The sequence below is a fragment of the Condylura cristata genome, unplaced genomic scaffold (assembly GCF_000260355.1).
Source record: "Condylura cristata isolate star-nosed mole 26May11 unplaced genomic scaffold, ConCri1.0 scaffold00006, whole genome shotgun sequence".
NCBI lineage: Eukaryota > Metazoa > Chordata > Mammalia > Eulipotyphla > Talpidae > Condylura > Condylura cristata.
In genome coordinates, this window is record NW_004567107.1 from 65,332,350 (window position 1) to 65,355,929 (window position 23,580).

General features: G+C 50.6%; 3 protein-coding genes across 5 annotated transcripts; 1 reads left to right on the plus strand and 2 right to left on the minus strand.

Moving 5' to 3' along the window:
* The first annotated feature begins 9 nt into the window (after positions 1-9).
* On the plus strand, positions 10-17,041 carry NPR2 (natriuretic peptide receptor 2). 2 transcript variants are annotated; one of them, XM_004677776.2, is made up of 22 exons: positions 10-1,370; positions 2,186-2,391; positions 7,542-7,655; positions 7,933-8,068; positions 8,299-8,393; positions 8,611-8,743; positions 8,969-9,053; positions 9,540-9,660; positions 9,823-9,897; positions 10,102-10,179; positions 10,404-10,508; positions 10,637-10,708; positions 12,356-12,515; positions 12,690-12,845; positions 12,935-13,103; positions 13,242-13,388; positions 13,793-13,916; positions 14,088-14,156; positions 15,856-16,030; positions 16,100-16,198; positions 16,463-16,554; positions 16,691-17,041. In XM_004677776.2, exons 1-22 carry the CDS (start codon positions 704-706, stop codon positions 16,754-16,756), a joined length of 3,144 nt encoding a protein of 1,047 aa, XP_004677833.1. In that variant the 5' UTR covers positions 10-703; the 3' UTR covers positions 16,757-17,041. The 2 variants fall into 2 exon arrangements, with proteins under 2 accessions (XP_004677833.1, XP_012576901.1); XM_012721447.1 differs by having other exon boundaries at positions 9,531-9,660; positions 16,691-17,036.
* A 122-nt stretch (positions 17,042-17,163) lies between these two features.
* SPAG8 (sperm associated antigen 8) lies at positions 17,164-19,126 on the minus strand. 2 transcript variants are annotated; one of them, XM_012721449.1, is made up of 5 exons: positions 18,131-18,347; positions 17,893-17,938; positions 17,696-17,810; positions 17,511-17,573; positions 17,164-17,404 (listed from the first exon to the last, which is right to left on the minus strand). In XM_012721449.1, the coding sequence occupies exons 1-5, from the start codon at positions 18,270-18,272 to the stop codon at positions 17,210-17,212; spliced, it is 561 nt and encodes a 186-aa protein (XP_012576903.1). In that variant the 5' UTR covers positions 18,273-18,347; the 3' UTR covers positions 17,164-17,209. The 2 variants fall into 2 exon arrangements, with proteins under 2 accessions (XP_012576903.1, XP_012576902.1); XM_012721448.1 differs by lacking the exons at positions 17,164-17,404; positions 17,511-17,573; positions 17,696-17,810 and adding an exon at positions 18,437-19,126 and having other exon boundaries at positions 17,889-17,938; positions 18,131-18,305.
* A 1,216-nt stretch (positions 19,127-20,342) lies between these two features.
* Positions 20,343-22,657, minus strand: HINT2 (histidine triad nucleotide binding protein 2). The gene is made up of 5 exons (XM_004677777.2): positions 22,320-22,657; positions 21,009-21,149; positions 20,815-20,919; positions 20,651-20,723; positions 20,343-20,529 (listed from the first exon to the last, which is right to left on the minus strand). The coding sequence occupies exons 1-5, from the start codon at positions 22,398-22,400 to the stop codon at positions 20,438-20,440; spliced, it is 492 nt and encodes a 163-aa protein (XP_004677834.1). The 5' UTR covers positions 22,401-22,657; the 3' UTR covers positions 20,343-20,437.
* Positions 22,658-23,580: the final 923 nt, after the last annotated feature.

Sequence of the window (23,580 nt, forward strand, 5' to 3'; positions counted from 1 at the left end):
CGGCGGCCGGGCCCAGGAGGAGCGGCGCGGCGAGGAGCTGGGACACGGGCGGGGCCGCCGCAGCTCCGGATGGGACCAGCGCCCTGGGCCCGTTAGTCCCAGCAGGAGCTGGAGGAGAAGCCTTCCCGGGAGACTTACCCCGCTTTCCCCTTCCCTCCGGCCCAGGCCTCGCTTTGCTCCCCGCGCGCCCATGGTCCGGGTCCTTCCGCAGCACGGCCCCCTCCCACCTTACCCCCTTGGTCCTCCTTTCCGCAGCTTTGTGCCCTCCGAGCCCCTTCAGCTGTGAGGTCCCCCCAGTCCTTTCCTTTGTACCAGCCTGCCCCCCACCCCCACCCCATCCCAGTCTCGGGTCCCCTTTGCCTTCTTCGCTCTAGACCCATCAGGCGACTTCACCTCTCACTGTCCAGATCCCGGTGGCAGCCCCCCTTGGTCCCTCCCTCCCACCGCCCTCCTCGTGGCCCTCAGTCTTTGCCCTAGGTAGGAGGTCCTCGGAGTGGAGGACCCACTCTTGCCCAGTTGCTGGGGCTTCCTCCCACCAAGCCCTGGGGGGCCCACCACTTTGTGTATCCCAGCCCACCCAGCTTACCTCACTCTCTCCCTCCCCTCTTCCCCAAGTTGCAGGCTGGGTGGTGGTGCTGGTGCCTCCCCTGTAGGCCAGAGCAGCCCCAGGTTCGCGGGGAGGTGGGGTGGCTGCTTTCTCCCCATGGCACTGCCATCCCTCCTATTGTTGGTGGCAGCCCTGGCAGGTGGGGTGCGTCCTCCTGGGGCGCGGAACCTGACGCTGGCGGTGGTGCTGCCAGAACGCAATCTGAGCTATGCCTGGGCCTGGCCACGGGTGGGTCCTGCTGTGGCACTGGCTGTGGAGGCGCTGGGCCGGGCACTGCCCGTGGACCTGCGGTTTGTCAGCTCTGAACTAGATGGCGCCTGCTCTGAGTACCTGGCACCGCTGCGCGCCGTGGACCTCAAGCTGTACCATGACCCCGACCTTCTGTTGGGCCCCGGTTGCGTGTACCCCGCTGCCTCTGTGGCCCGCTTTGCCTCACACTGGCACCTTCCCCTGCTGACGGCGGGCGCTGTGGCCTCTGGTTTTGCGGCTAAGAATGAGCATTATCGTACCCTGGTGCGCACTGGCCCCTCTGCTCCCAAGCTGGGTGAGTTTGTAGTGATGTTGCACGGGCACTTCAATTGGACTGCCCGGGCTGCCTTGCTGTATCTGGACGCTCGCACAGATGACCGGCCTCACTACTTCACCATCGAGGGCGTCTTTGAGGCCCTGCAGGGCAGCAACCTCAGTGTGCACCACCAGGTGTATGCCCGTGAGCCAGGGGGCCCTGAGCAGGCCACCCACTTCATCCGGGCCAACGGGCGCAGTGAGTGTGGCCCAGGCTACTTCAGGGTCCGGGGAGGAGGGTCCTGTATGTCTGGAGGTCAGCACGGGGAAGTTGGAGCTGGAGGAAAGGAATTGAGCTGTATGTCGTGGTTGGGATCAGGAGGCACATATGTGGATTGACTCCTTGAGTGGGCTGAGGCTTTATGTGAGGGGAGCTCGTGGGGGTCCTAGGCAGAGGTAAACAAGGACTAAGATGGCATGATGCTTGTGTTGAGGGAGAATATGGGGTTGGGGAGTATTGAGTTTGGGGAGCCATGAGCGTGCCCTAGAGCAGTGAGTGTGGTAGATGGCCACTCCAAGGTGGGAGCTATCTGTGAGCAGAGACTTCTCAGACTTGGGACTGAGATCCCACGGTGGCAGGAAAACAGTGGGGACTCTGTAACTGGGCTCGGGCTCGGGCAGATTTGGTTGGAAGAGTCAGGTCAAGCTCCCATGGAGAGAAATTCCGAGCCTTCAGTGCCTTTAAGTCTAGAGGAAGGCTGGGCAAAGTGGGGGACTGAGGAGGACTGGGTGGGGAGCAGCAGGCGAAACTCTGGGATGAGGAGGGACTGGAGGCCAATAGCTTCCTATCTCTGGGGGCTGGAGCCAGGCTCTGACTTGGGCCAGATGGCCTGTATGGCCTCAGGGTATTTGGGACTTGGGACCCAAGGGGGAGGGCTGGGGAGCATCTGCTAGATGGGTGAGAGGGCACTCTCCTCCTTGCTAAGGGTGGAAATGCAGATGGTTCAGAAAGGGGGTCATTTGGGGGCCAGGCTACATTCTTAGGGTACCCCTCTGTCATGTGCCTGCTCCCAGTTGTGTACATCTGCGGTCCTTTGGAGATGCTCCATGAGATCCTGCTTCAGGCCCAGAGGGAGAACCTGACCAATGGGGACTATGTCTTCTTTTACCTGGATGTCTTTGGGGAGAGTCTCCATGCAGGCCCCACACGTTCTACAGGCCGGCCCTGGCAGGACAATCGCACCCGGGAACAGGCCCAGGCCCTCAGAGAGGCTTTCCAGGTATAATTTGAGCCAAACTTGGAGGGGGAAGCGGGCCTTCTTTGGAGATTCTCTATTTCTCATGAGACCCCACAGAGACCCTCGGAACTGGGCAGAAACAGTGAACTGCAGGAGGTTTTCATGTCTAGGATCATTTGCCTCTGCTTCCCACTTCTGTGATTCCCTTCTCAGTGTGTCTGCCAAGGTTTCCTCTCAAGACCCCAGAACACTGACATTCCTGAGTGCCAGGAGTAGACTACACTGTGGGGGAGAAAAGTTGAGGGAAAGATCTGGTCCCTACCCCTGGGAGGGGGTCCCCCTCTCTGGAGAGATGAGGCACGGTTGTGGTTCACTTAGGTACAAGTATGACAGAGGCTGTGACTGTGTCCTGGAACTGACACAAAGAGCCAGGGAAAGTCATGTGAGCTGTTGGGTTTAGGGAAGGCTTTGGGCAGGAGGTGACGCTCCATGGTGACACTAAAGATAGATGCCATATTCCTAGTCAGAGAGGTGGAGAGGGTCTGGGGCTCCTGAACAAAGAAAAAAAGACTGTGTGGGCACATTTGAGGAACCAGGAAGATACTGACAAGAAAGAGTGTTCACTGGAAGCAACTATAGGAAACAAGATGCAGAGGAATAGTTGGAAGAGTGAGAGCCCTGAACCTTAGATTAAGGGACGGGCTTGTCTGTAGGGTCCTTGCAAAAAATTTTTTTTTGAGGAGAGGTTGAGGTTGGCTTAGAAGAGGAGACTCAAGGAGCGGGACCACCTGTAATAGGTTATAACAGAGTGAGGTCCAGTGGGCTTGCGCCAGGGTGACCATAGCAGCATGGGAAGAAATAGACTTAAGCAAGTGGAGAGACAGTTGACATGACTCTTCATTTCGCTCCTCTGCTCAAAAGTTTCAATTACTTACTTCCTACAGAGGAAAATCCCAACTCCTAGTCATGGCATTTGACACTTTCTGCAGCCTGTTCTCAGTGGACTTCTTTGGTCTTACTGCCTAGGCCGAGTGCTCCAGGAGGCAAGACCACTCTCAAATCTACCCACCCCTGGGCCCCTTGCTCCACCCCAGCCTCCACCCCCCTCACCCCTTGCTCCTCTGTCTGGAATGCTTTTTCTTTCCTCACCCCTTGTCTTTCTCAAAATCGTGCCTATGCATTATTGTCTGATTCCTCTACCAGCTGGGGTCATATCCCTCCTTTCCCTGCTGTGATTGAGTCTAAGTAGAGGTGTATGGGGTTTGGGCTTGGGTGCCATCTTGTCCGATAAGGAGAATTTATGTGGCTGTGATGGTGTATTTGGTTGTGACTGACGAGTATAAGTGTGATTTAATGCCTGAGTAAGAGTCTGTGACTATTGCACTTGAATGTGGACAGTGACAGGATAAGTTTTGTTTATAACTTTTGCCTGAAACAACCTCTTCACTTTGGGTTATGCTTACATGTTCTTTAAACTCAGGCCAGCTATTTTCCCTTCTAGGAAACAATTCCTGAATCCATGGGTTTACTGCGCTTCCTACTCTTGTGCTTAACTTTGCTGTATAACTGGCCACATTATTCATTTGAAGACTGATTCATTCTTTGACCTATTTATGTCCCAGACACTATGTTAGGGCTGCAGCATAGAGCATAACAGAGGTAGTCCCTGCCTTTTGGAGCATATATTTAGTAGGATAGACAAGGAATAAACAAATAAGCAAATAAATGCAAACATAGAACAAATTGTGAGAAGTTTTACTGGGGGTGGGAGGGAAACAACAAAGAATTGAGTTAGACAAGAGAAGAGAATATACTTTAGCTACTGTCACGCTCCATGTGTGAGGACTCCATAGCTCTCTGGGCCCTATATTTTTGTGGAAGAAACCCCTCTTTTCTTGTGTGACATTTCCTACCAGCCAACAGAGACCAGTACTTAGGGCAGGGGGAGGAAGGACCTAATCAGCTAACAATTAGCTATAGAAAATCATTCTCATCTCTCCCATTCACTGTTAATGTTATTCAGATTGAAAAACTAAGACCTTTGGCTTCAACACCAGAGAAGGGGAAATACACAGCCAGGAATATGCTGAGTAGAAAATCAAGGCTTTGAAGTAGGGTGGAGGTGAAGGGGATATGAGGTATCCCTGGTAGAGTTACTCTCACCCTTAACTAATGCTGACATAGGGTGGGAGTGAGGGAAGATGGGTGGGCAATTCTGAGCAAGAGTCCAAGAAAGAAAGAAGAGTTTTTATGTCCCAGAGATACCAGACCCCCTGGGATCCCAGACTAGGTCAGACTGGAAAAGGTGGCAGTGGAAGTGAGGAGTCCTTAATACAGGTGCCTGAGGCTTTTCCAGGAGGATGTCATGCTCAAAGAGAAGGTCCCTGTTCATGCTGGCTACTTTAGCTATGGAAGGGGGCTCTGAAATGAAGTATGGTCATAGGACTTTTCTCAGTTAAGTCTTCACTGGTGAAGGGCAGGGATCATGTTCATTTTTTTTTTTTTTAAAGATAGAACTAGGGTACAGGCCAGAGGGGCAGGAGATGAGCGGATTCACCAGAAACAGAGTGGGGAGACCAGGCAGATTCACTGAAATACACTGCTGAGGCGAACAGTGGGCGGGTCAGGAGAGGTCTGCTGCGCCATGTGGGTCACCCTCCTGGCTGGGATCAAACTTGTGCTGCAGTGGCTACTGATACCTTCATAGTGCTGAGAGTTAACCCCTTTGCCTCCAGGCCCTATGCTCATCTTTGTATTCCACGATGCTAACACACATTTGTGCACTTGAATTAGGGTCTGTGTTGGGGAGACTGGGATAGGACTAGGAATTATCTGGACAGGAGTAGACCTATCAGGAACGACTGTAAACCATGGTGATCAACCAGGCTAGGGAAGAAGCGGCAGATACTACAGACCTCATGAAGCAAATGGCCAGGCCCTGAGGATCGACAGGTCCAGTATGTGCAGTCAAGGGCTTTGGGTCAGCAGCCCATGCAGAAGTCATGGCCTGGGTGGTCAGCCTGAGTGTGGGTTACAGACGGGAACACTGCAGTGAGAATGGAAGCATTAAGCCAAGGACTGTGTCGGGCAGAATCTCTTCCTGGGCTCCCTTCTTTGTCTGTTTTGGCCATGGCTGACTGTGTTGCTGGCGGTGATGGAGTCTCCGTGGGTCTCAGTGTGGGGTGTGTCTGCAGGCAGAGGCAGGCATCTCCTGCCCATGCGCAATTCCAGGGTGCATTCCTGGCTTCTGCCCTCTGCTGAACCCATTTGTGGCTGCCTTTGCTTTTTAAAAGTTTTCAACCTAGGTTTCACTGTGAAATGGGACTCAATTACCTACCACCACCTTCTTCTCTCTAGACCTAAACAAGCACAGAATGTCTTTGGCGGAGCATCTGTGTCTTTTTATTTTTATTGTTCTCTGTTTTTTCAGTAGCTACTAACTGCAGCCAAATAGTCTAGTGTAGCAGTTTTCAAAAAGTGGTCTTGGGATCCTGGGGCCACCTGAAATCCTTTTAGGAGGAATCATGAGATCAAAACTCTTTAAAAAAATCAGACTGAGAGGTTATTTGCTTCTCACCCTCAGTCTTTTCTGACTGTTCCAGTGGAGTTTTCCACCGGGGCTGTGTGACGCGTGATGATGTCATCACCGTGGCTGCTCTAGAAGATGTGTTTTCTTGTATTTTCAATTTTTGTCTGTTTTAACTTTTAGTACAATAAATATTGACAATGTAATTCAAATAACCAAAATAACTTTTGGTAGTATAAAGGATTTGTAAGACCAGGAAGTTTGAGAACTGCTAGCGAGGCTAGCAAACCAACCAACCTATAGAATTATTACATTACAAAAGCAGTAAAGAGCACCAAAACCTATCATTAGTTTTTACGTTAAACTATAAATTGTGTTAAACCTGGTCTTTTCCAGCTTTTTTTCACATGGTTCACCAACAATCTTTCCTCCTATTTTTCTTTTATGCTTGGAACAGGTGTTACTGAGTGAATCCTCAGTCCCTTTCCAAGGCCCTCTCCTTTTTTTTTTATCTTGCTTGAGAGTGTGAGAGTATTAGAACTTCCAGATGCTGCTGTGACAATAATTATATCGTGAGGGCAATCTAGTGTGCATCTGTTAGGACTGACTTCGTTATTTCTTATGAAATATTTCCCAGTGAATTGATATGGACTATCTGTGATACAGCTAATAGCACTATGGTCTGTGTGACCTTTTGTGTTGGAAATTAACAGAACTGGTAGAAATGAGTAGATTTTAAGGTCTCATTTCACAGAGTCACATTTAACAAAATATAATTATGATCTGAAGTCTTTCCCTGAAGTTGCACTGCTGGTTTCCTGTAAAGGCAGATGCTGGTCTCAGTCCCAGTGGTGGCCAGAGGCTGGCGTGTCCATCAGCTAGGGAAGGAGAAGTGTATGAGGCCAGGGGAGCCAGGCAGGCACCCAGTGAAGGCCTGAGACATGCTGACTCGTGACCAGTACGGTCACAAATGGCCGAGACCCCAGATGTCACTAAACTGCAGAATGTGTGTGAGAAGTGTGATTGTGTTTCCTCAGGGACGCGTATCTGCTACTTAGTGACATGGAGGACTGTGTCTGAACATGGGAGGGACAGGGCTGCTTATGGCGGGTTCCTCACATATGTAAAGGGATGAGCTCACAGCCTTTCACAGGTGGAATCACGTCTGTGTTTCAGTCACGTCTGTGACACCCCCAATGTCAGAGGGCCTGAAATCTCTTTAATTCACTTGGTGAAGTCTCTGTGTTCCACTGAAACTGTAAACACAACAGATAACAATCACAGTAATTAACACTTCAGGAGAGGAGCTGTTGATCAGCATTGCTCTTGATAATGAACAAACACCCAGAAAGGATGGGACAGAGGAACTGAGGCAGCCTGGCAGGGAGGCCTGGATGGTGTCATCAGGTACTTTAGGAAGACAGTGGACTGAGCTTGGGGGGTGGAGTTGTCTCTGTTTTCTCTCCAAACCACCCTATCTACCTTTCAAGGAGGACTGCCTGTCTCTCCCCAGATGGCTTGAACATGTGGGGCTTAGTATCCTCTTAGCCTTTAGCCTCACATGTATTTTCATTGATGCATGTTCACATTTACCTCTCCTGCTTCCTTTCTTCCCCTAATGCCCATCTCGAACCCTGTTCACTCCCCCCATGTGCTGTTGGTACAGACAGTATTGGTGATCACATACCGAGAACCACCCAATCCTGAGTATCAGGAATTCCAGAATCGTCTGTTGATAAGAGCCCGGGAAGATTTTGGTGTGGAGCTGGCCCCCTCCCTGGTAAGTAGCTGTCTCTTTCCCTTAGAGCCGGACCAGGCTTTGAGGGAAGGCTCTTCTCCCCACTTGGCATCTTGCCTTGGCTATGGAGCCAAGGGTGCTGTCTGCTACTTGGAGGGGGGTTGGGGTCTGTTTATCGTCATCCAAGGTTTTTCCTTCTGTCCTAATGTCCATCTAGGTAGGGAGGGCACCTTAGGAATGAGAGGAGGTAGAAAAGAGGGCTGAGGGAGGGGACCCTCTCAGGACATTTGGAGGGCATTGCCAAAGTTACCACCCCCAGATGAACCTCATTGCTGGCTGCTTCTATGATGGGATCCTGTTATATGCTGAAGTCCTGAATGAGACGATACAGGAAGGGGGCACTCGGGAAGATGGACTTCGGATTGTGGAGAAGATGCAAGGTCGGAGATACCACGGTATGGAGGGCTTCAGCTAGCATGTGGGGGGCTGTCAGGCAGGGGAGCAGAGTGGACAGAAGAAAATACAGATAGTAGGGGCAGGAGGGAGCATTGATAGCATCAGAGAATATGGTGGAGAGGGACACATTAAGAATAGGGGCAGGGGTGGATTCTGAAGAAGCAGGAAGGGTTGGAGGGATAAGAGAGGGACCTAGGACAGATCTCTAAGAGGGTTCTTTCTACTTTAGGTGTAACTGGACTGGTTGTCATGGACAAGAACAATGATCGGGAGACTGATTTTGTCCTGTGGGCCATGGGAGACCTGGATTCAGGGGACTTTCAGGTGATGGGGAAGGAAGCTGGGAAGAGTGTGGGCCCCAGAAATCCAGCTTTCAAGGATTCGAGGGGGTGGGGGGCTGAGGCAGAAACAGAGGTGCTTGAGGGAGGGGCTAATTATCTCGGCTGAAGCTGTGTCCCAGGTGGAGAAAAGCTGACAAATGGCTGGATCTCTGGGAGGAGGTGGGAGCAGGCCTGTGGTCCTCCTTTTCTCCTTCTCACAGCCTGCAGCCCACTACTCAGGAGCCGAGAAGCAGATTTGGTGGACTGGGCGGCCTATCCCCTGGGTGAAGGGGGCGCCCCCCTTGGACAATCCCCCCTGTGCCTTTGACATGGACGACCCATCCTGTGATAAAAGTGGGTGTGTGCAGGGGCTGGGAGTGGCCCTTTCTCCCTTCCTCTCCTCTCTTTAGCCTCCTCCTCACTGAGTCCCCTACTCATAGCTCTTTTTCTACCTCTCCTTCCACACCCCCTGCCTTCTTCCCTCAAGAAGTCTGTCTACTCCCTAGCCCTGAGCATTGCCCTCTCTTGGTGTTTACATGGCCTCCTACAGTCTTCCTCAGGGTCCCCCTCTCCCTACAGCTCCTCTTTCAACCCTGGCAATTGTGGCTCTGGGCACAGGAATCACTTTCATCATGTTTGGTGTTTCCAGCTTCCTCATTTTCCGGTGAGTCTGGCTCGCCACTGACCTGCTCCCTGGGTCCCCAATACCTCACTTTTTTCTCATTGCTCTAATGGGGTGGGGGAGCTGGGCTCTTAATTGTCTGGTGTCACTAAGACCTGACACTGCCCTCTCTCACCTTTCTCCTTAACTGTCTTCTAGCCTAGCTGTTACTTTCCCCACGTGGGGTTGTGGACAGAGTATCCTCGCGAGTGTTTTGAGTGGGGTGGTAGCAGGGCAAAGCAAAGGTGCATTTCCTGTGGATGCTGACATTTTAAGAAAGAGCTTTGACCTTCAATCTCTGTTTTTAAACGAACAAGGGACACTGATCTTGAGTCAGGCATGAGGAGAGGGCATCTTCCCTCAGTCTTGCCTCTCGACTGTAACAAGTATGGCTTTAGGAGCTGCAGGGAAGTCCCTGCATCACCCTTGTAGGCTTCTGGGGTGGTAGGCTCGGGCTTGCCAGTCAACTGAGGTGCGCAGTCCTTACAGAAAGCTGATGCTGGAGAAGGAGCTGGCTAGCATGTTGTGGCGCATTCGCTGGGAAGAACTGCAGTTTGGCAACTCTGAGCGATATCATAAAGGTGCAGGCAGCCGTCTCACACTGTCACTGGTGAGTCCGCGTCTCAGCTGTCCCTCTGCATCCCTCTGAGTTCCTGACCTTTCTCTCCCTGGACCTTTCCCAGCACACTGGCCTGTAATGACAGCCCCTGCCCTACCACCATCATCTAACGTTCCTTTCATCCTTCCGTCTCCATGTTGCTCTTGGCCCCAGCGGGGATCCAGTTACGGCTCGCTCATGACAGCCCATGGGAAATACCAGATCTTTGCCAACACCGGTCACTTCAAGGTGAACAGTCATCCTGCTTGTTCTGGTCCCCACCATTTCATCCCATCTCATCCCGCCTGCCACTTCTCCTGTGGACTCTGCCCCTCGTGATCCCCTCTGTGCCTTCTGTCTGCCCAGCTGAGCTCCAGATGTCCCCACAGTTCTCCGTGTTTCCTAGCATCAGGAAACTTAATTTCCCTTTCCCCCTTTCACTTCCACCCTCAGGGTAATGTCGTTGCCATCAAACATGTGAACAAGAAGCGCATTGAGCTGACCCGGCAGGTTCTGTTTGAGCTCAAACATGTATGTCATGGATGTGGGTTGAGGGTGAGGGGTAAATGAGGATGGAAGAGAAAATGGGAAGACTGTGGAGTAGTAAACTTGACTAAGAGGACCAGGGATTTATTTACAAGTGATTTTAAGGTGTAGGTAAAACTCAGAGCAAGGTCCTCTCTGCAGTGTCGATGTCTGTCTAGTTCTTGTTTTTTTTTTTTCAGCAATCTTTTCCTTTCCATTGCTTTTGTTAGATGAGAGATGTTCAGTTCAACCATCTCACTCGCTTCATTGGTGCCTGTATTGACCCTCCCAACATTTGCATCGTCACTGAGTATTGCCCTCGTGGGAGTTTACAGGTGAGGGTGGAGCTGGTTGGAAGAGGCGTGTGTGTGAGTGATGCGGACCCATCGTGACCCTGACATCATGCAGGTGACAGCTAGCAGGACAAGGATTGTCACACAATCTACTCTGTGTCACTTCCTAGGATATTCTGGAAAATGACAGCATCAACTTGGATTGGATGTTTCGTTATTCGCTCATTAATGATCTTGTGAAGGTGAGTCGCCCCTACTCCTTCAGGGTTTGTGTACTTTAAAATGCCTGTGTCTTCTTACCCATGCTTACAATTTCTCTTCCTGGTGGTCTCAAAGCCCCATCATCTCCATTGCCTCTATTCCTGTGCTTGGATAATAATGGGTACAGAGGGGTCTGGTGTGTTAATTGGGAATGAATTTTGTCTGATACAGTCTTGTGCAGAACTTTTTGTGTCCCTGCCCTAGATCTCACAGATTTCTCTCCCATTATCTTCTTTTCACCTCCAGAAGCTTATACTAAAATCCCTTACTGGGGGAAAGATAAGTGGAGTCTTCCAAACGTTTAGCTCCTGTTTTTTCTCTTTATTTACTCTCTGGCCAACATTTGGTTCATAAAAACTGAAAATTGAAAATGTTTACAAGGAAATAAAAGAGTAACCAAGGAGAAGGATACTAACCCTGCAGTATCTGACGGCATACTAGGCGCCAGCTACCTGCACGGGTCTGTGGAGTTATGGAGGTAGACATTGGCCTCTTGCCTGGTGCTTATTGTAGAAGCAAGGCCCACAGCCAGTGAGCTGGCCTAGTGGATCACCCATACAATACCTGCAGTTGGCTTTGGTTTTTCTGCTGAATTTTAGGAGATTATTGAAAATACTTTTTGTGTATGAAAGTTTGCCATCAAATGAGGAAAAATATTTGGCAAAGTTGATGTGGTATTCAGCTGGGGGTGTGATGATAAATATAAGAAAAACCTGACTCTTGAGAGAATAATAATTTGATGGGAGGAGATATAGCACAAGGCCAGAAGCCTCATCATTTCTGTATTCACTCATTTGGAAATAGCCAAGGGTTTTGCAGATAATAAAAGGAATACAAGGGAAGAGTTCACAGAAACTCAAATTATGAATTGTTTAGTTCTGGACCTAGCCGTTGGACTGTCTAGCAGGTTTTTTCAGTTAGCGTACAGAAGGCCGTGTCTCTCTGTGCCACCTGACATGACCTGGGGAGCGGGTGGGACTTCACGATGGGAAGCACCACGCTGCCCACTCAGGACCTGCCTTTCAGTCTTTCCAGGGCCAAGGTTCCCTCCTCTATGACTCCATGTGGCCAGAAGTCTCCCTCTTTTGTGTTGGTTTGGCAGCGTCTCCTACTTTTGTCCATTTTCCAAGTTTTTGTAAGGCACTTTTTTCTCCACTTTCTCTCTGGCCTTCATGCTTCATCCTCTCTCCTGACGATTTCCTGCTTAAATGTGTCTATGTGTTAAAGTTTACAACTGGTTAGTTTTCTTGGTGCTAACTACTGATACTTGTGTCTCAAGCCATGTCTTGCTAATTGGTGGCTATGAATTGGAGGGCACCACGGGTGTCATCTTTCTGCTCCCTTCATCACTAAAGACAATTGACTATCTGTTTTCTAGGGTAATAACTGATACCTCCCTTTACCCCTTTTTCTACCTCTGGTGCCTGGGTCAGTATATTGCTTCTGGTGTTAGGAAGGTATGATTTTCTTATCTGCCTGCTTCTTTGGGTAGAAATTCTGCAAAGATTGCCCTCCCAAATTAGCTTACTGTTTCCAAGGTTCCAAGATCCTTGGATGGCTGGCTAATCCCCACCTTGTGGAGAAGTGGGGGAGCTCATCCCATCCCTGACTTGATCTGTCCCCTACAGGGCATGGCCTTTCTCCATAACAGCATTATTGCCTCCCATGGGAGTCTCAAGTCCTCCAACTGTGTGGTGGATAGTCGTTTTGTGCTCAAAATCACAGACTACGGCCTAGCCAGCTTCCGATCGACTGCTGAACCTGACGACAGCCATGCTCTCTATGCCAGTGAGGCCTTCCCCCTCAGCTCATATTGTTCCTCTGGCCCTGCCAATTTCCACCTAGGGAGGGTGGGAGAAGGAGAGGGAGTGACAGTTACATGGGGAGCATTATAGGAATTAGCCCAGGTGGGCTTGGGGATATCCTTTTTGGGGACCTGGCCAGTCTATTCCCTCTTTTCAGAGAAGCTGTGGACTGCCCCAGAACTGCTCAGTGGGAACCCCTTGCCAACCGCGGGCATGCAGAAGGCTGATGTCTATAGCTTTGGAATCATCTTACAGGAGATAGCACTGCGCAGTGGTCCTTTCTACTTGGAGGGCCTGGACCTGAGTCCTAAAGGTAAGAATCAATCTACTACCCATGGTCTCTTCCCTGATGTGTGTGTGGGGGCCACTCTGCTCTTCATTTGAACCCTTTATCATCCTCAGAGATTGTCCAGAAGATCCGAAATGGTCAGCGGCCCTATTTCCGGCCAAGCATTGACCGGACCCAATTGAATGAAGAACTAGTTTTGCTGATGGAGCGATGTTGGGCCCAGGACCCAGCTGAGCGACCAGATTTTGGACAGATTAAGGGCTTCATTCGCCGCTTTAATAAGTGAGAGGGCACTAGGGCCCAGGGACCCCCAGGGATGGAAGTCTCATCAGTCTTAGTGGATGACGTTTTGCCATGGGGGCCAGGCATGGGTTGGGTTAAACCTTGCAGCAGGTACCATATTGTAGCCTCCCCTTCCAGGGAGGGTGGCACCAGCATATTGGACAACCTCCTGTTGCGCATGGAACAGTATGCCAACAACCTGGAGAAGCTGGTGGAGGAACGCACACAAGCCTATCTGGAGGAGAAACGCAAGGCTGAAGCTCTACTCTACCAAATTCTTCCCCAGTGAGCCCCTTGTCCCTTCCCTGGAGTTTCCTTTGGTGCCCTGCTCTGTTGGGTTCTGCCTTACCAAGCCCATGAAAACTCCTTCCTAGCCCGTCGAACTCTGCTTTGTTCCACCTTGCCACCTTCCGGCTAGAGACTGTTTTCATTTTATCTCCAAATGATCTGTGCTGCTTTCTTTCTGGCTTCCCAATCCTTCATCTCCGACAGCTGCCCTTTGCTTCAGCAAGTGTGTGTGTAAGGATCCCAACTTGAGATATTTAGACCCTTCCAAGTCCCCACCACTGGTACCCCTTTCCCTGTGCTAGGCTATATGCTCTCCCAGCCACCACTCTTCTCTACCAAGCCATCTCCTCCCCCCCTTCCATTTCTCTGAGTTCAGCTCAAACTACACTCTTGCTTCCTAGTTCAGTGGCAGAGCAGTTAAAACGGGGAGAGACGGTACAGGCAGAGGCCTTTGACAGTGTGACCATCTACTTCAGTGACATCGTTGGCTTCACAGCTTTGTCAGCAGAGAGCACCCCGATGCAGGTGAGAGTTATGGGTAAGGGGCCATGGGCTTGGGACTCAGGGGAGCTGTGTTTGGGCATTGGGGTCCTCGGTAGTAGGATCTGTTCCCTTATCTTGTTACAGCTTGTGGGTTTAGAGCTCTTAGGGAGTTGGGCATAAGTCTCAGGGCCTCTACTTTCCCATCCCTGTTAGGTGGTGACACTTCTTAATGACCTGTACACCTGCTTTGATGCCATAATTGACAACTTTGATGTCTACAAGGTGAGAGCTTCGGCTACCCTTCCACTGAGACCCGATCTCCCTGAACCCCACATACCTTACCACCCCTGTGGTCACTTTCCTCCTAGGTCTCCAGCATCCTATTGTAGACATATGTTTGTGTACTGCAGTCTGATTTCTTGAGAATTCTCAGGCTTCCCTACTTGGAACCATCCCTAGATTGAGCCCCTATCTGCCACTTTTTACCTGGGGAATAAAAAATACAGCCTAGCCACCTTTTCTCTTTATTCCCTCACGGGATGGAAGAATCATAGAGGATATGAGTACTGAATGATTTCTGGCATGAGGGACAGTATATTTCATCAAAGTTTTTGTTGATGTTACTGAGTTGGCAGAGGTTAGGCATTATTGTACTTGGAGTAAAAGTGATTTGGATTTACATATTGGGTTTGTTGCTAACTTTGTGGCCTTGGGCAAATAACATAAGCTCCCTGAGCATTGGCTGTCTTATCTGTAAATTGGAAGTAACAGTTTTATTATTGGAAGTGCCTCACATTGCGCAGGTGATAAAGACCAACTCTTGTGTCTTCCCTTTGGACTTGCTCTGCCACCCTGTCCTTACTATAACAAAGAACTCCTCCTAAGCCCTTTACCCAGAACCACCACTTGCTTACTGTTTTTTTATTTTAAAAATCTACCTATATGTCTATATAATTATTTAGAAAAATATTTTCTGAATTGCTTGAGAGTAAATTTCAGACATAAGTGTCCCTTTATTCTTTTTTTTAAAAAATTATTTATGCGGCCCTCCCTGGTGGCGCAGTGGGTTAAAACACAGCACTAAGAAGCTAAAGCCACTTCCGCATGAGTTCGATTCCCGCCTGCCCCGGAGGTGACCACATGGCGTGGCAGACCTCTCCTGACCCGCCCGCTGCTCCCCTCAGCAGTGTACTTCGTCAGTCTGCCTGTTCTGCTCCCCACTCTGTCTCTGGTGAAGCCTCTCACCACCCCTGAGCCTCTGGCCTGTACCCCAGTTCTGTAAGCACAAATAAATAAATCTTTAAAAAAAATTATTTATGCATACAGAACTGGGGGCCAGGCCAGAGGTGCAGGAGGTGAGAGGGTTCACCAGAGACAGAGTGGGGAGCAGAACAGGCAGATTGAGCAGTGGGCAAGGCAGGAGAGGTCTGCCGCGCCATGTGGGTCAGCTCCTTGGCAAGCAGGGAGTAGAACTCGTGCTGTGTCTTAAACCCCTGTGCCACTAGGGAGGGCCAGTGCTCCTTAAATGGTGTCCAGTTTAAAAAGCAAGGGCATCCTCTTATACAGCTTCGGGATGGTTAGCAAGCCAAACACCTGCTCTCTTACCTTGCACAGCGTAGGCCGTCTGCAATCCATATGCCTGGGCTTGCTTGACTTCCTCACCAGCCTCTGTGCTCCTCGGGTCAGCCCTGTTTTCTTGCTTCCCACTTCCTCACAGTAGAGACTATTTTTCCACCACTGTCTTACAGGGCTTCTGTTCATTCAGCAGACATTTACTGAGTACTTTCCAGGTGCTGGGGTAAGGAGGATTTAAAGATTCCCTTGGCCCCCCTTTCCTCAGAGAGCCTCAGGGCCATGGCACTTATCTTCTAGTGTATGTCTGGCTACCAAGGCTGTCAGGACGACTCAAGGAGGTGTCCAGAGGGTCTTCTATGCTTCCTCTTGCGATAGTTAGAAGTGACCCTTTAATTCTCTCAATCAGGTAGAGACCATTGGAGATGCCTATATGGTGGTATCTGGTCTCCCGGGTCGAAATGGTCAACGCCATGCTCCAGAAATTGCTCGTATGGCCCTAGCATTGTTGGATGCAGTTTCGTCCTTCCGCATCCGCCACAGGCCCCACGACCAGCTGAGGCTACGCATAGGGGTCCACACAGGTAAGGCTGACTCACACTCCAGCCCTAGCATCCACTTTCCCCAAGCTCTCCAACCTGATTTTCTCACAGGGCCCGTCTGTGCTGGGGTTGTTGGCCTGAAGATGCCCCGCTATTGTCTTTTTGGAGACACAGTGAACACCGCTTCCCGAATGGAGTCAAACGGGCAAGGTGAGACACAGGCCCTGAGCCCTGGCTTTAGACTCCATCTGTGTCCCCTCTCTTCTTTTCAGAGTTCCTCCTTAGTCTTGATCTGAGAGGTGATTATTCCTGACTGCCCTCTCCATGGGCATGATTTGAGTGCACATACATTGGGGTGCACTCTGAGCCTTTGAGGGATGGCGGTTGGGTAAAGCACTCTCCAATACCACCCATTCTTCTGTTCCCTTTTTTTTTTTTTGACTCTTCTTTCCACGACACCCCATCTCTCCCCAGCCCTGAAGATCCATGTCTCCTCTACCACCAAGGATGCCCTGGATGAGCTAGGATGCTTCCAGTTGGAGCTTCGGGGGGATGTGGAGATGAAGGTGATGGAGGGTAATGGGGAGGTGGTCATTGAAAGGGAGGATAAAAGTGATTGCAGTGGGGGGCTCTGCAGGAAGAGAATGGAGCTAAAAGGACTGCTATAGGACAATCTGAGTTACCTACCTCACCTGCTTCTAGGGAAAAGGAAAGATGCGAACTTATTGGCTCCTAGGAGAGCGTAAAGGACCTGCTGGACTCCTGTAAGCCCCACTTCTTCCCAAATCGGACAATCTCCTGCTGCTGGCAACCTGGGTGGGCAGTGACCACCATCTCTCCACATATCAGAAACGGGCGTCATTACATGAGGTGGAAAACCAGTGTGCACAAACACCCTACCTGTATCAAAGTGTTGCCCTTTGCAGCTCAGTCTTGTACATATATCTGCCCTTCTCTTGCCTGGTCCCTTTCCTCCTGACTTTCTGTAAATATCTGTATCTAAACCAGAATATTTTGGCCAAATACACAACAACAAAAAAAGCCATGGTGTCATAGTCTGGGTTAGGGGCTTATAAGGTACACAGGGTCACAGAATCACTGAATTAGCAGATCCAGGATGAGAGAGAACCCTTTATGTAAAGTCCTTTCACCAAGTACAGACAGACATCATTTCCGCTTTTCCACTACAAATAAATCTCAGTCTATTTCTGTCTTCAACCCTTAGGTAGGAGTAATTCTACCCCCTGCGCTACCCAGCCCACCTCCCTGACAGACAAGGGAAGATATTTCTCCTAAATGGTGGGAGAAATCCTCAGGTTCGTAGGGCAAAGGCTGCCCTAGAGACAAAGGCACTGGTGTTGAGAAGCTGCAGTTCTTCCGGAATGGTGTGTCCAATGTCTTGATATTACTGACACCCTGAAAGAGTGCCAGAATGAGGACAGATCCTCCTCACCATGCCAGAACAGAACAGCCTCTGCTCTTTCTTCTCCCCCAGCCCCATCACCCAGTCACCCTCACACACCGGTAGCTGCGATGCCCTCTGCTTCCAGAAGGTTTCCGGCTGCTCTTGACGGTAGTCGTGAGGCTGAGGAGAGAGAGAGTGGATTAACTTTTGGCTGGAAGCTCCCTCTGTCAACCTCTGGGCTTGCTTCTTCCCCACAGCTCATCAGAGCTCAGCTGTATAAGCGGGATGGGATGGGTTCTCACCTTTGTTGGGGCAGGAGGCCCTGTTTGCACCAGATCCTTTTTGTAGTCATGGTGTGTCACAGACTCCACCTCAGAGTGCATCTTTGGGGTTTCCTGTTCCGCCTGTACCTCTTTACTGTACAGCCCAGGGATAGTCAAGGCCACTGCCCCCCCCCCCGTTTTTGCCCTCCCCCTCCCCTTTTCACTCGGCCTCTCACCAGATCTGGTGGTGCAGGAGCAGCTCCAGCGTGGCTTCACGCTTCCCTGTGGGAAGGCAGAGAGCGGACAATGAGGAAGTCTGGTTAAGAGGCGGGGCCAGAAGAAACAAATTTGAGAAGGAAAATTGTAGGAGTTTGCCCTTCTATCCACAGGACAATTCAGAGTCCCACAAGAAATTGCTTTGTCTCTTTTTTTCCCTCTAATGTATTTACTCTGGTGTTCCCTTGGGCTTCCCACCTCGAACAGGCTGATGATGTTTTCTCGGGAACTGATATGAATCTTTCTGAGTGGTGCTGAAGGACATGGGCGACTGTAGCTGCAGGGTCAGCAGTCCCTGGTGTCCATGTCGGAAGAAGTAACTCTCAGAGCCATCCTGCATGCTTGGAACTTGATCCAGATGGTTGGTGGCCCTCTGTGGACCCCAAGTTAAGTTACCATAACATCTTTTCCAGGACTACCTTCATCAATTACTACTTCCCCCAGGAAACTGAAGGGGCAGCCATCAAAAAAAAAAAAAAAAAATAGTAGTTCAAACTGTAATACCTCCTCCTCCCAGTTGTAGAGAAGACACTGGCCCCTTGGCTTCACTTCATTAAGAAATTCACAATTCTCTTCAGCCTCAGGGAGCTTCCATAACCCCCGGGCACCGGGTTCTGGTACTTGCAAACCTTGCCAAGGTGGTTGTTTCTGAGGTTCCCCATAGCATGAAGTATAACTAAGGACCAGGTCAGCCCCAGGATTTCTGAAGCTTGTGGGAACACATGGCTTGACCTCAGAGACACTGACACAGACTGGACTATGCCCAGATTTAAGGGTAGGACCAGCACCTCTACCAGAGCTATCACAAAGACTTGAGTCAGGACCAGAATGGTCAAGACCAGAAGTGGAGCCACGAGCAGTTGCAGGACTAGAACCAGGGTCATTGGAAGTACAGGGATCCTCAGTAATAGAGGAAAGATAGACCGGTTCACAGCTAAGACTCTCATGGCTTGTCTTGTAACTGGGTCCAGTGTGAGACCCTCTGAGACTGTCAGAGGAGGTCTCCATCAGAAGTGGGCTGAGTCGGCTGCTGGGGTCTTTGTAGGTAATGAAGTTGTTTTAGGGCTGGAGGTTGCTGCTGTGGCTGATGCAGGCAGGGTCGGCCTAGGTCGGTTATTCGAAGAAGGAAACAGTTCCAAATCGGATCCCAATCCTCAGAGTTGGGCTGTAGTTCTAAAGACCTGAAAGAAAACAAACGCATCAACGTTGTTAAAAGCGCGGTTGAGGAAATTCGTTGCATTGCTTTGTCCCCTTATGCGTGTAGCCAGAACAACGCCTCTCACCGCCACTGGATAGGAGATCCGTCCCTATCTTCAGACACAAGCTACCGGGTTGCCATAGAGATGGCAAATAATTCTTGGAGACTGCGCAGAACTAGAGTTGGGCGGGCTTAGAGTGTGGGGGTGGAGCAAAAGTCTGCGGGGCGGAAGTCTGTTAAACCCAAGGCATCGCAGGCCGTAGTCCGTTTTCCATCCAGATTCCACTCCGCCTCCGCCCGGCATTTAAGGTTCCGCTGGCCTAAGGCCTCACTCTGTAAGCCCGACATGATTCCTTGAGGCTTTCCAAGGTAGTTCTCTATGTTGGAGACAGGGCTGCGTCAGACAAGAGTGTATTCGGTGTGTGTTTGTGCCTTTCTCCTTAGTTTATTTTTAAAAACAGGGAAAGTGTTTAAAAAAATGTTTAAGGATTAAAATATGAAACTTGGGGATTATTACTCCAAGGACAGCAGCCTTTTAGGCTGTGATTACTCTCCATTAACTGGCCCTCACATGATCATACTCCTCCCAACTCTTTAGAACTTGGTTTGGCATTTGAATGAGGGCCAGGATAAAGCTAGTCTCACTCCTGGGCTTCAGTCACTTTCTGTTTACTCAAGCTTGACCCAGGTAGACCACTACTCACAAAGACCCATAGGTCTATGGACAAAATGCTCTTTTAACTACCGATGGCCCTCCTTAACGTCTTTCACTAACACCATAGTCAAGAGGCATCATAGCCTTGAATCAGTTTTCTTCCCATTTGTGGTATAGTTTTTTTTTTTAGGTTCATTTATTTATGCATACAGAGCTGGGGTACAGGCCAGAGGTGCAGGGTCAATGAGAGGCTTCACCAGAGACAGAATGGGGAACAGAACAGGCAGATTGATAAAGTACACTGCTAAGGGGGGCAGTGGGCAGGTCAGGAGAGGTCTGTCACACCATGTGGGTCACCTCCCTGGCCAGAATCCAACTTGTGCTGAAGTGGCTGGAGTTAGCTTCATAGTGCTGAGCTTTAATCTGTTGGGCCATCAGGGAGGTGGTGTGGAGGGCCCCTGTGATATAGATCTATATATCTATATCTATCTCTCTCTCTCTTTCTCTGTCTCTCTCTCTCTATATATATGTACCTATATATAAGACAGGGATCCAAATTGAGGGAGAGCAGGTTTATTAGTATCACAGGGTTGCTTTCCCCTCCCACTCTATCCAAGCATCCAGATGTGGGGTCTTTGGTTAGTTGGTAGGTTCAACCTGGAGGCCACTGGAGCTGTCTGCCCCCAAGGACATGAATATGCAGATGATACACAGACTGTGCACCCAGTTTCCCATCGTTGATCACTGCAATAGAATGCAAGGTTAGGGGGTCAGTATCACAGGGATGGTCAAGGACTAAAGATCATATTGAGAGGCAGCTACGAGGATTCATAGTTGAGGGGTACAAGGGACCAAAGTTACTCACCAAGTCGGTATCCATCTCCCAGCCCCTGAGCCTTTGCTGTTTTCTTGGCCACAAGAAGAAGGTGTCCTAGAAGCTATAGTAAAAAGGGTGACAGGGGGCTTCATTCACAGCCTCTAGCTGAGTCCAGGGTTCCCTGCTGGGAAGTTCTGCCCTGTTATTCCCACCTGCTGGTCTTCTTCTTCAGCCTGGCTAATCCGAGGAATAGGCTTCTTAGGAATGACCAGGAAGTGCACAGGGGCCTGAGGGGCCACATCACGGAACACGAGACACTGGTGCAGATGAAAAGTCATCATGTTACTTCAATAGGCCAGATGCTATCTACGAGACTCCTAAGGATATGGCCCTAAGGGTACCACACCTTCTGGTCCTCGTACAGAATGTCAGCGGGGAGGCTTCGATCCAAGATCCGAGAAAAGATGGTGGGGGCTGCTCCACCAGGAGCTGCCTTCTGGGCCTTGGCCACTTCATCACCACCAGTCACACCTGCAGCTCTTCGGACCTGAATGTGGGTCAGAGACACCCAAGGGAGGGAGTTGGCAATACCTTGATCATGGAGTCAGGGCTGGGCACTACTAGTCATTAACTTCACACTTCTGTAAAACCCACTGGTGGTTCCCACCAGAAGAAATGCTCTTATCCACAGGAGCATCAAACAGCAGAGTAGGACCAGAGGGCCCTGGATAACAGCAGGCACTGTTACAATGTAGGCATCAAACATACGATGGATTCCTGCTCCCCAAGTGTATGAAGATTGTATGTTTGTGGGGAAGGATCCAGAGAGCTTAGAGACTTAAGTTCCTGTTCATATTTTAACTACTGATTTACCTTGGGTAAATTCGTTGTCTTAGCTTAAAATATAAAGGGGATGGTTTGCATCCTGAAACCATTTAATCTCACCTTGTTAATAACTTTCAACTTTATTGCCACTGCTTTCCCTCTATCTTTAAGCTGTTACTTACCCCTTTAACTCAGGCTTTAATACAAGTGCCGTTTGACACTAGGGTGTCTGGGTGCCACATTTTATCTTTTTGTGAATTTTAACTCTAGTCCCTTGAATTAGTGAAGAGTTAAGTGGACTCTGCTCCCTCAACATCAAGTGACTGAAGGTAAGGTGGGTCCCATTTTCCAGGGACCTAGAGAAGACTTATGTCAGTACTGTAGAATCGTGAGAGAGAAGATCTGCATGTACCCGACCCGCGAGTCACTGGCAAGTGGGGAAGATGAGAGGTTAACACCAGTGCGCAGTGGACGGGCAGGGGCCAGAGGCAGGCTTGGAAGATGGACTCCGAGAAAAAAAAGCTCACTTCCTGCAGGGGGCACTGGGGAGGCTACCCGGGACAGGAGCCGGTCAACTGTGCGTCAGGCAGACCTAGAGGGCAGCAAGCACCCATGACCCTGTCCCGACCTCAGCACCCGGCCTGCGCAAGGCATCTGCAGTCGCCAGTTTGCTTCTCCAGCGGCGAGGCTTTCGGAGAAGCGCCGCGTCCGAACTCAACGCGCAGCCCCGGGTGGCCCCGGGAAGGCCAGCACTAAGTCCGGCTCTCCAGCTCCCGCCGTTCGAGGCTGCAGGGCGCGCGCGCCTTCGGGATCGCGAGAAGGAGGCGGTGACCCGCTCGGCCTGTGGTCGGAGCCGGGGAACCCCCTCCTCGCCCACGTAGTTACTTCTCACCTGCGCCCCCCACGGCCCGGCGGCCGCCATTGTCCTGCGCGCCACGCGCAGCCCGGCGACCAGTGCCACGGCCGCCGCCATCTTCCCCCAGCCACTGGACGTCTCCCGCGGGCCGAGCGCTGGGGCAGTGCGGCCTGCCCGGGGCGGGGCTGCGAGGGGAGCGCGCCCCGACGTCCCATTGGTTTTGAGCCTTGCCCACCGCCTCTTTTAGCTCAGGGAGTGGCTCTGTTCACGCCATTGGCTTCGCCGCCACCTTAAGAGGCGGTGTCTTTTCATGCCATTGGCTAATTCTACCAATTCCAGGGCGATTTTCCCATCCACTGGCGTCGTCTTTTAATCGGCGTGAGCGTCCTCTTTGGAAGGATCTAGAGCCGTAGAGGCGGGGTTTTACTCCTTTTCGTTCTGGCACGCCACACCCGCCGGGACCTTGGCCGCGGCCCCGTAGTGGGTGGGCTCCGCTAGTTGGGGGTCCAGCCCCCACGGGAGGGGGGGGGCGGGGCTTATCACCTGCCGCGCTGGGGCGCTGACTGCAGACGCTTGCACCGCTTTAGCCAGCACGGAGGCGGTGTTCTGAGCGTCCTCGGCGCTCATTGGCTCCTGGAACCGCCGCTAACCCCTGGAGTTCGAGATCCCAGGCGTTCGGCTGGAGGGCAGGGGACCAGGTGGCTCAAGGTGAACCGGGACCGTGATCAGACCTGGTTTTTCATCATTTCCCACACAAGAGCAGTGGCAGCCCCTGAGCGTTTCAGGGATTCTAATTTACTCATCTAAGGGCAATTCCTCAGTGTTAAGTTTTTGTTAACATACTTCAAGATGCAAGATTCTTCATTTATCACAGCGGGTTAAAAAAAATTTTTTTTTCTTTATGGGCAGGGGCAGGAATGTCATCTCTCTGCCACAGACTGATAAGCAAAGTAGTATGTAATGTTCTTTCCTAATCTGAAAAGGTGTGTCATGTGGTTAGCTCGGGAATGGATTTTTTAGTAAGCCAGGATTGAAGAACAAGGGAAATGCACCATCTAATGTATTTTGCTCTGTCAGAATACATATTTTACCTAAAAAACATGGGGTCACCAACTACTACTATACTCACACCCAAGCTCCGCTTTTGGGCCTTTGCTTCTCAGCTTTGGGCTCTGCCTGTTTGAACTTTGCTCTATGATGGCATGGTAAACTTTGGAATCTGATCTGGAGTCTATTTGGGATTGCTGGGTCATAGGGAAGCTCCATGTTTAGCAGTTTGAGGAACCTCCAAATAGTT

What these genes read in the sequence shown, in the direction of transcription:
- HINT2 (XM_004677777.2), bottom strand. Translation starts at nt 22,400, where the DNA reads ATGGCGGCGGCCGTGGCACTGGTCGCCGGGCTGCGCGTGGCGCGCAGG. An exon ending in TTCTGTACGAGGACCAGAAG is followed by an intron (nt 20,920 to 21,008) that starts GTGTGGTACCCT and finishes CATCTGCACCAG; the next exon opens with TGTCTCGTGTTCCGTGATGT. An exon ending in GGGAGATGGATACCGACTTG is followed by an intron (nt 20,530 to 20,650) that starts GTGAGTAACTTT and finishes ATTCTATTGCAG; the next exon opens with TGATCAACGATGGGAAACTG.
- SPAG8 (XM_012721448.1), bottom strand. Translation starts at nt 18,940, where the DNA reads ATGGAGACCTCCTCTGACAGTCTCAGAGGGTCTCACACTGGACCCAGT. An exon ending in TCTACAACTGGGAGGAGGAG is followed by an intron (nt 18,306 to 18,436) that starts GTATTACAGTTT and finishes TGGGGTCCACAG; the next exon opens with AGGGCCACCAACCATCTGGA. An exon ending in ACATCATCAGCCTGTTCGAG is followed by an intron (nt 17,939 to 18,130) that starts GTGGGAAGCCCA and finishes GCCTTCCCACAG; the next exon opens with GGAAGCGTGAAGCCACGCTG.
- NPR2 (XM_012721447.1), top strand. Translation starts at nt 704, where the DNA reads ATGGCACTGCCATCCCTCCTATTGTTGGTGGCAGCCCTGGCAGGTGGG. An exon ending in CTCTACCAAATTCTTCCCCA is followed by an intron (nt 13,389 to 13,792) that starts GTGAGCCCCTTG and finishes CTTGCTTCCTAG; the next exon opens with TTCAGTGGCAGAGCAGTTAA. An exon ending in ACAACTTTGATGTCTACAAG is followed by an intron (nt 14,157 to 15,855) that starts GTGAGAGCTTCG and finishes TCTCTCAATCAG; the next exon opens with GTAGAGACCATTGGAGATGC.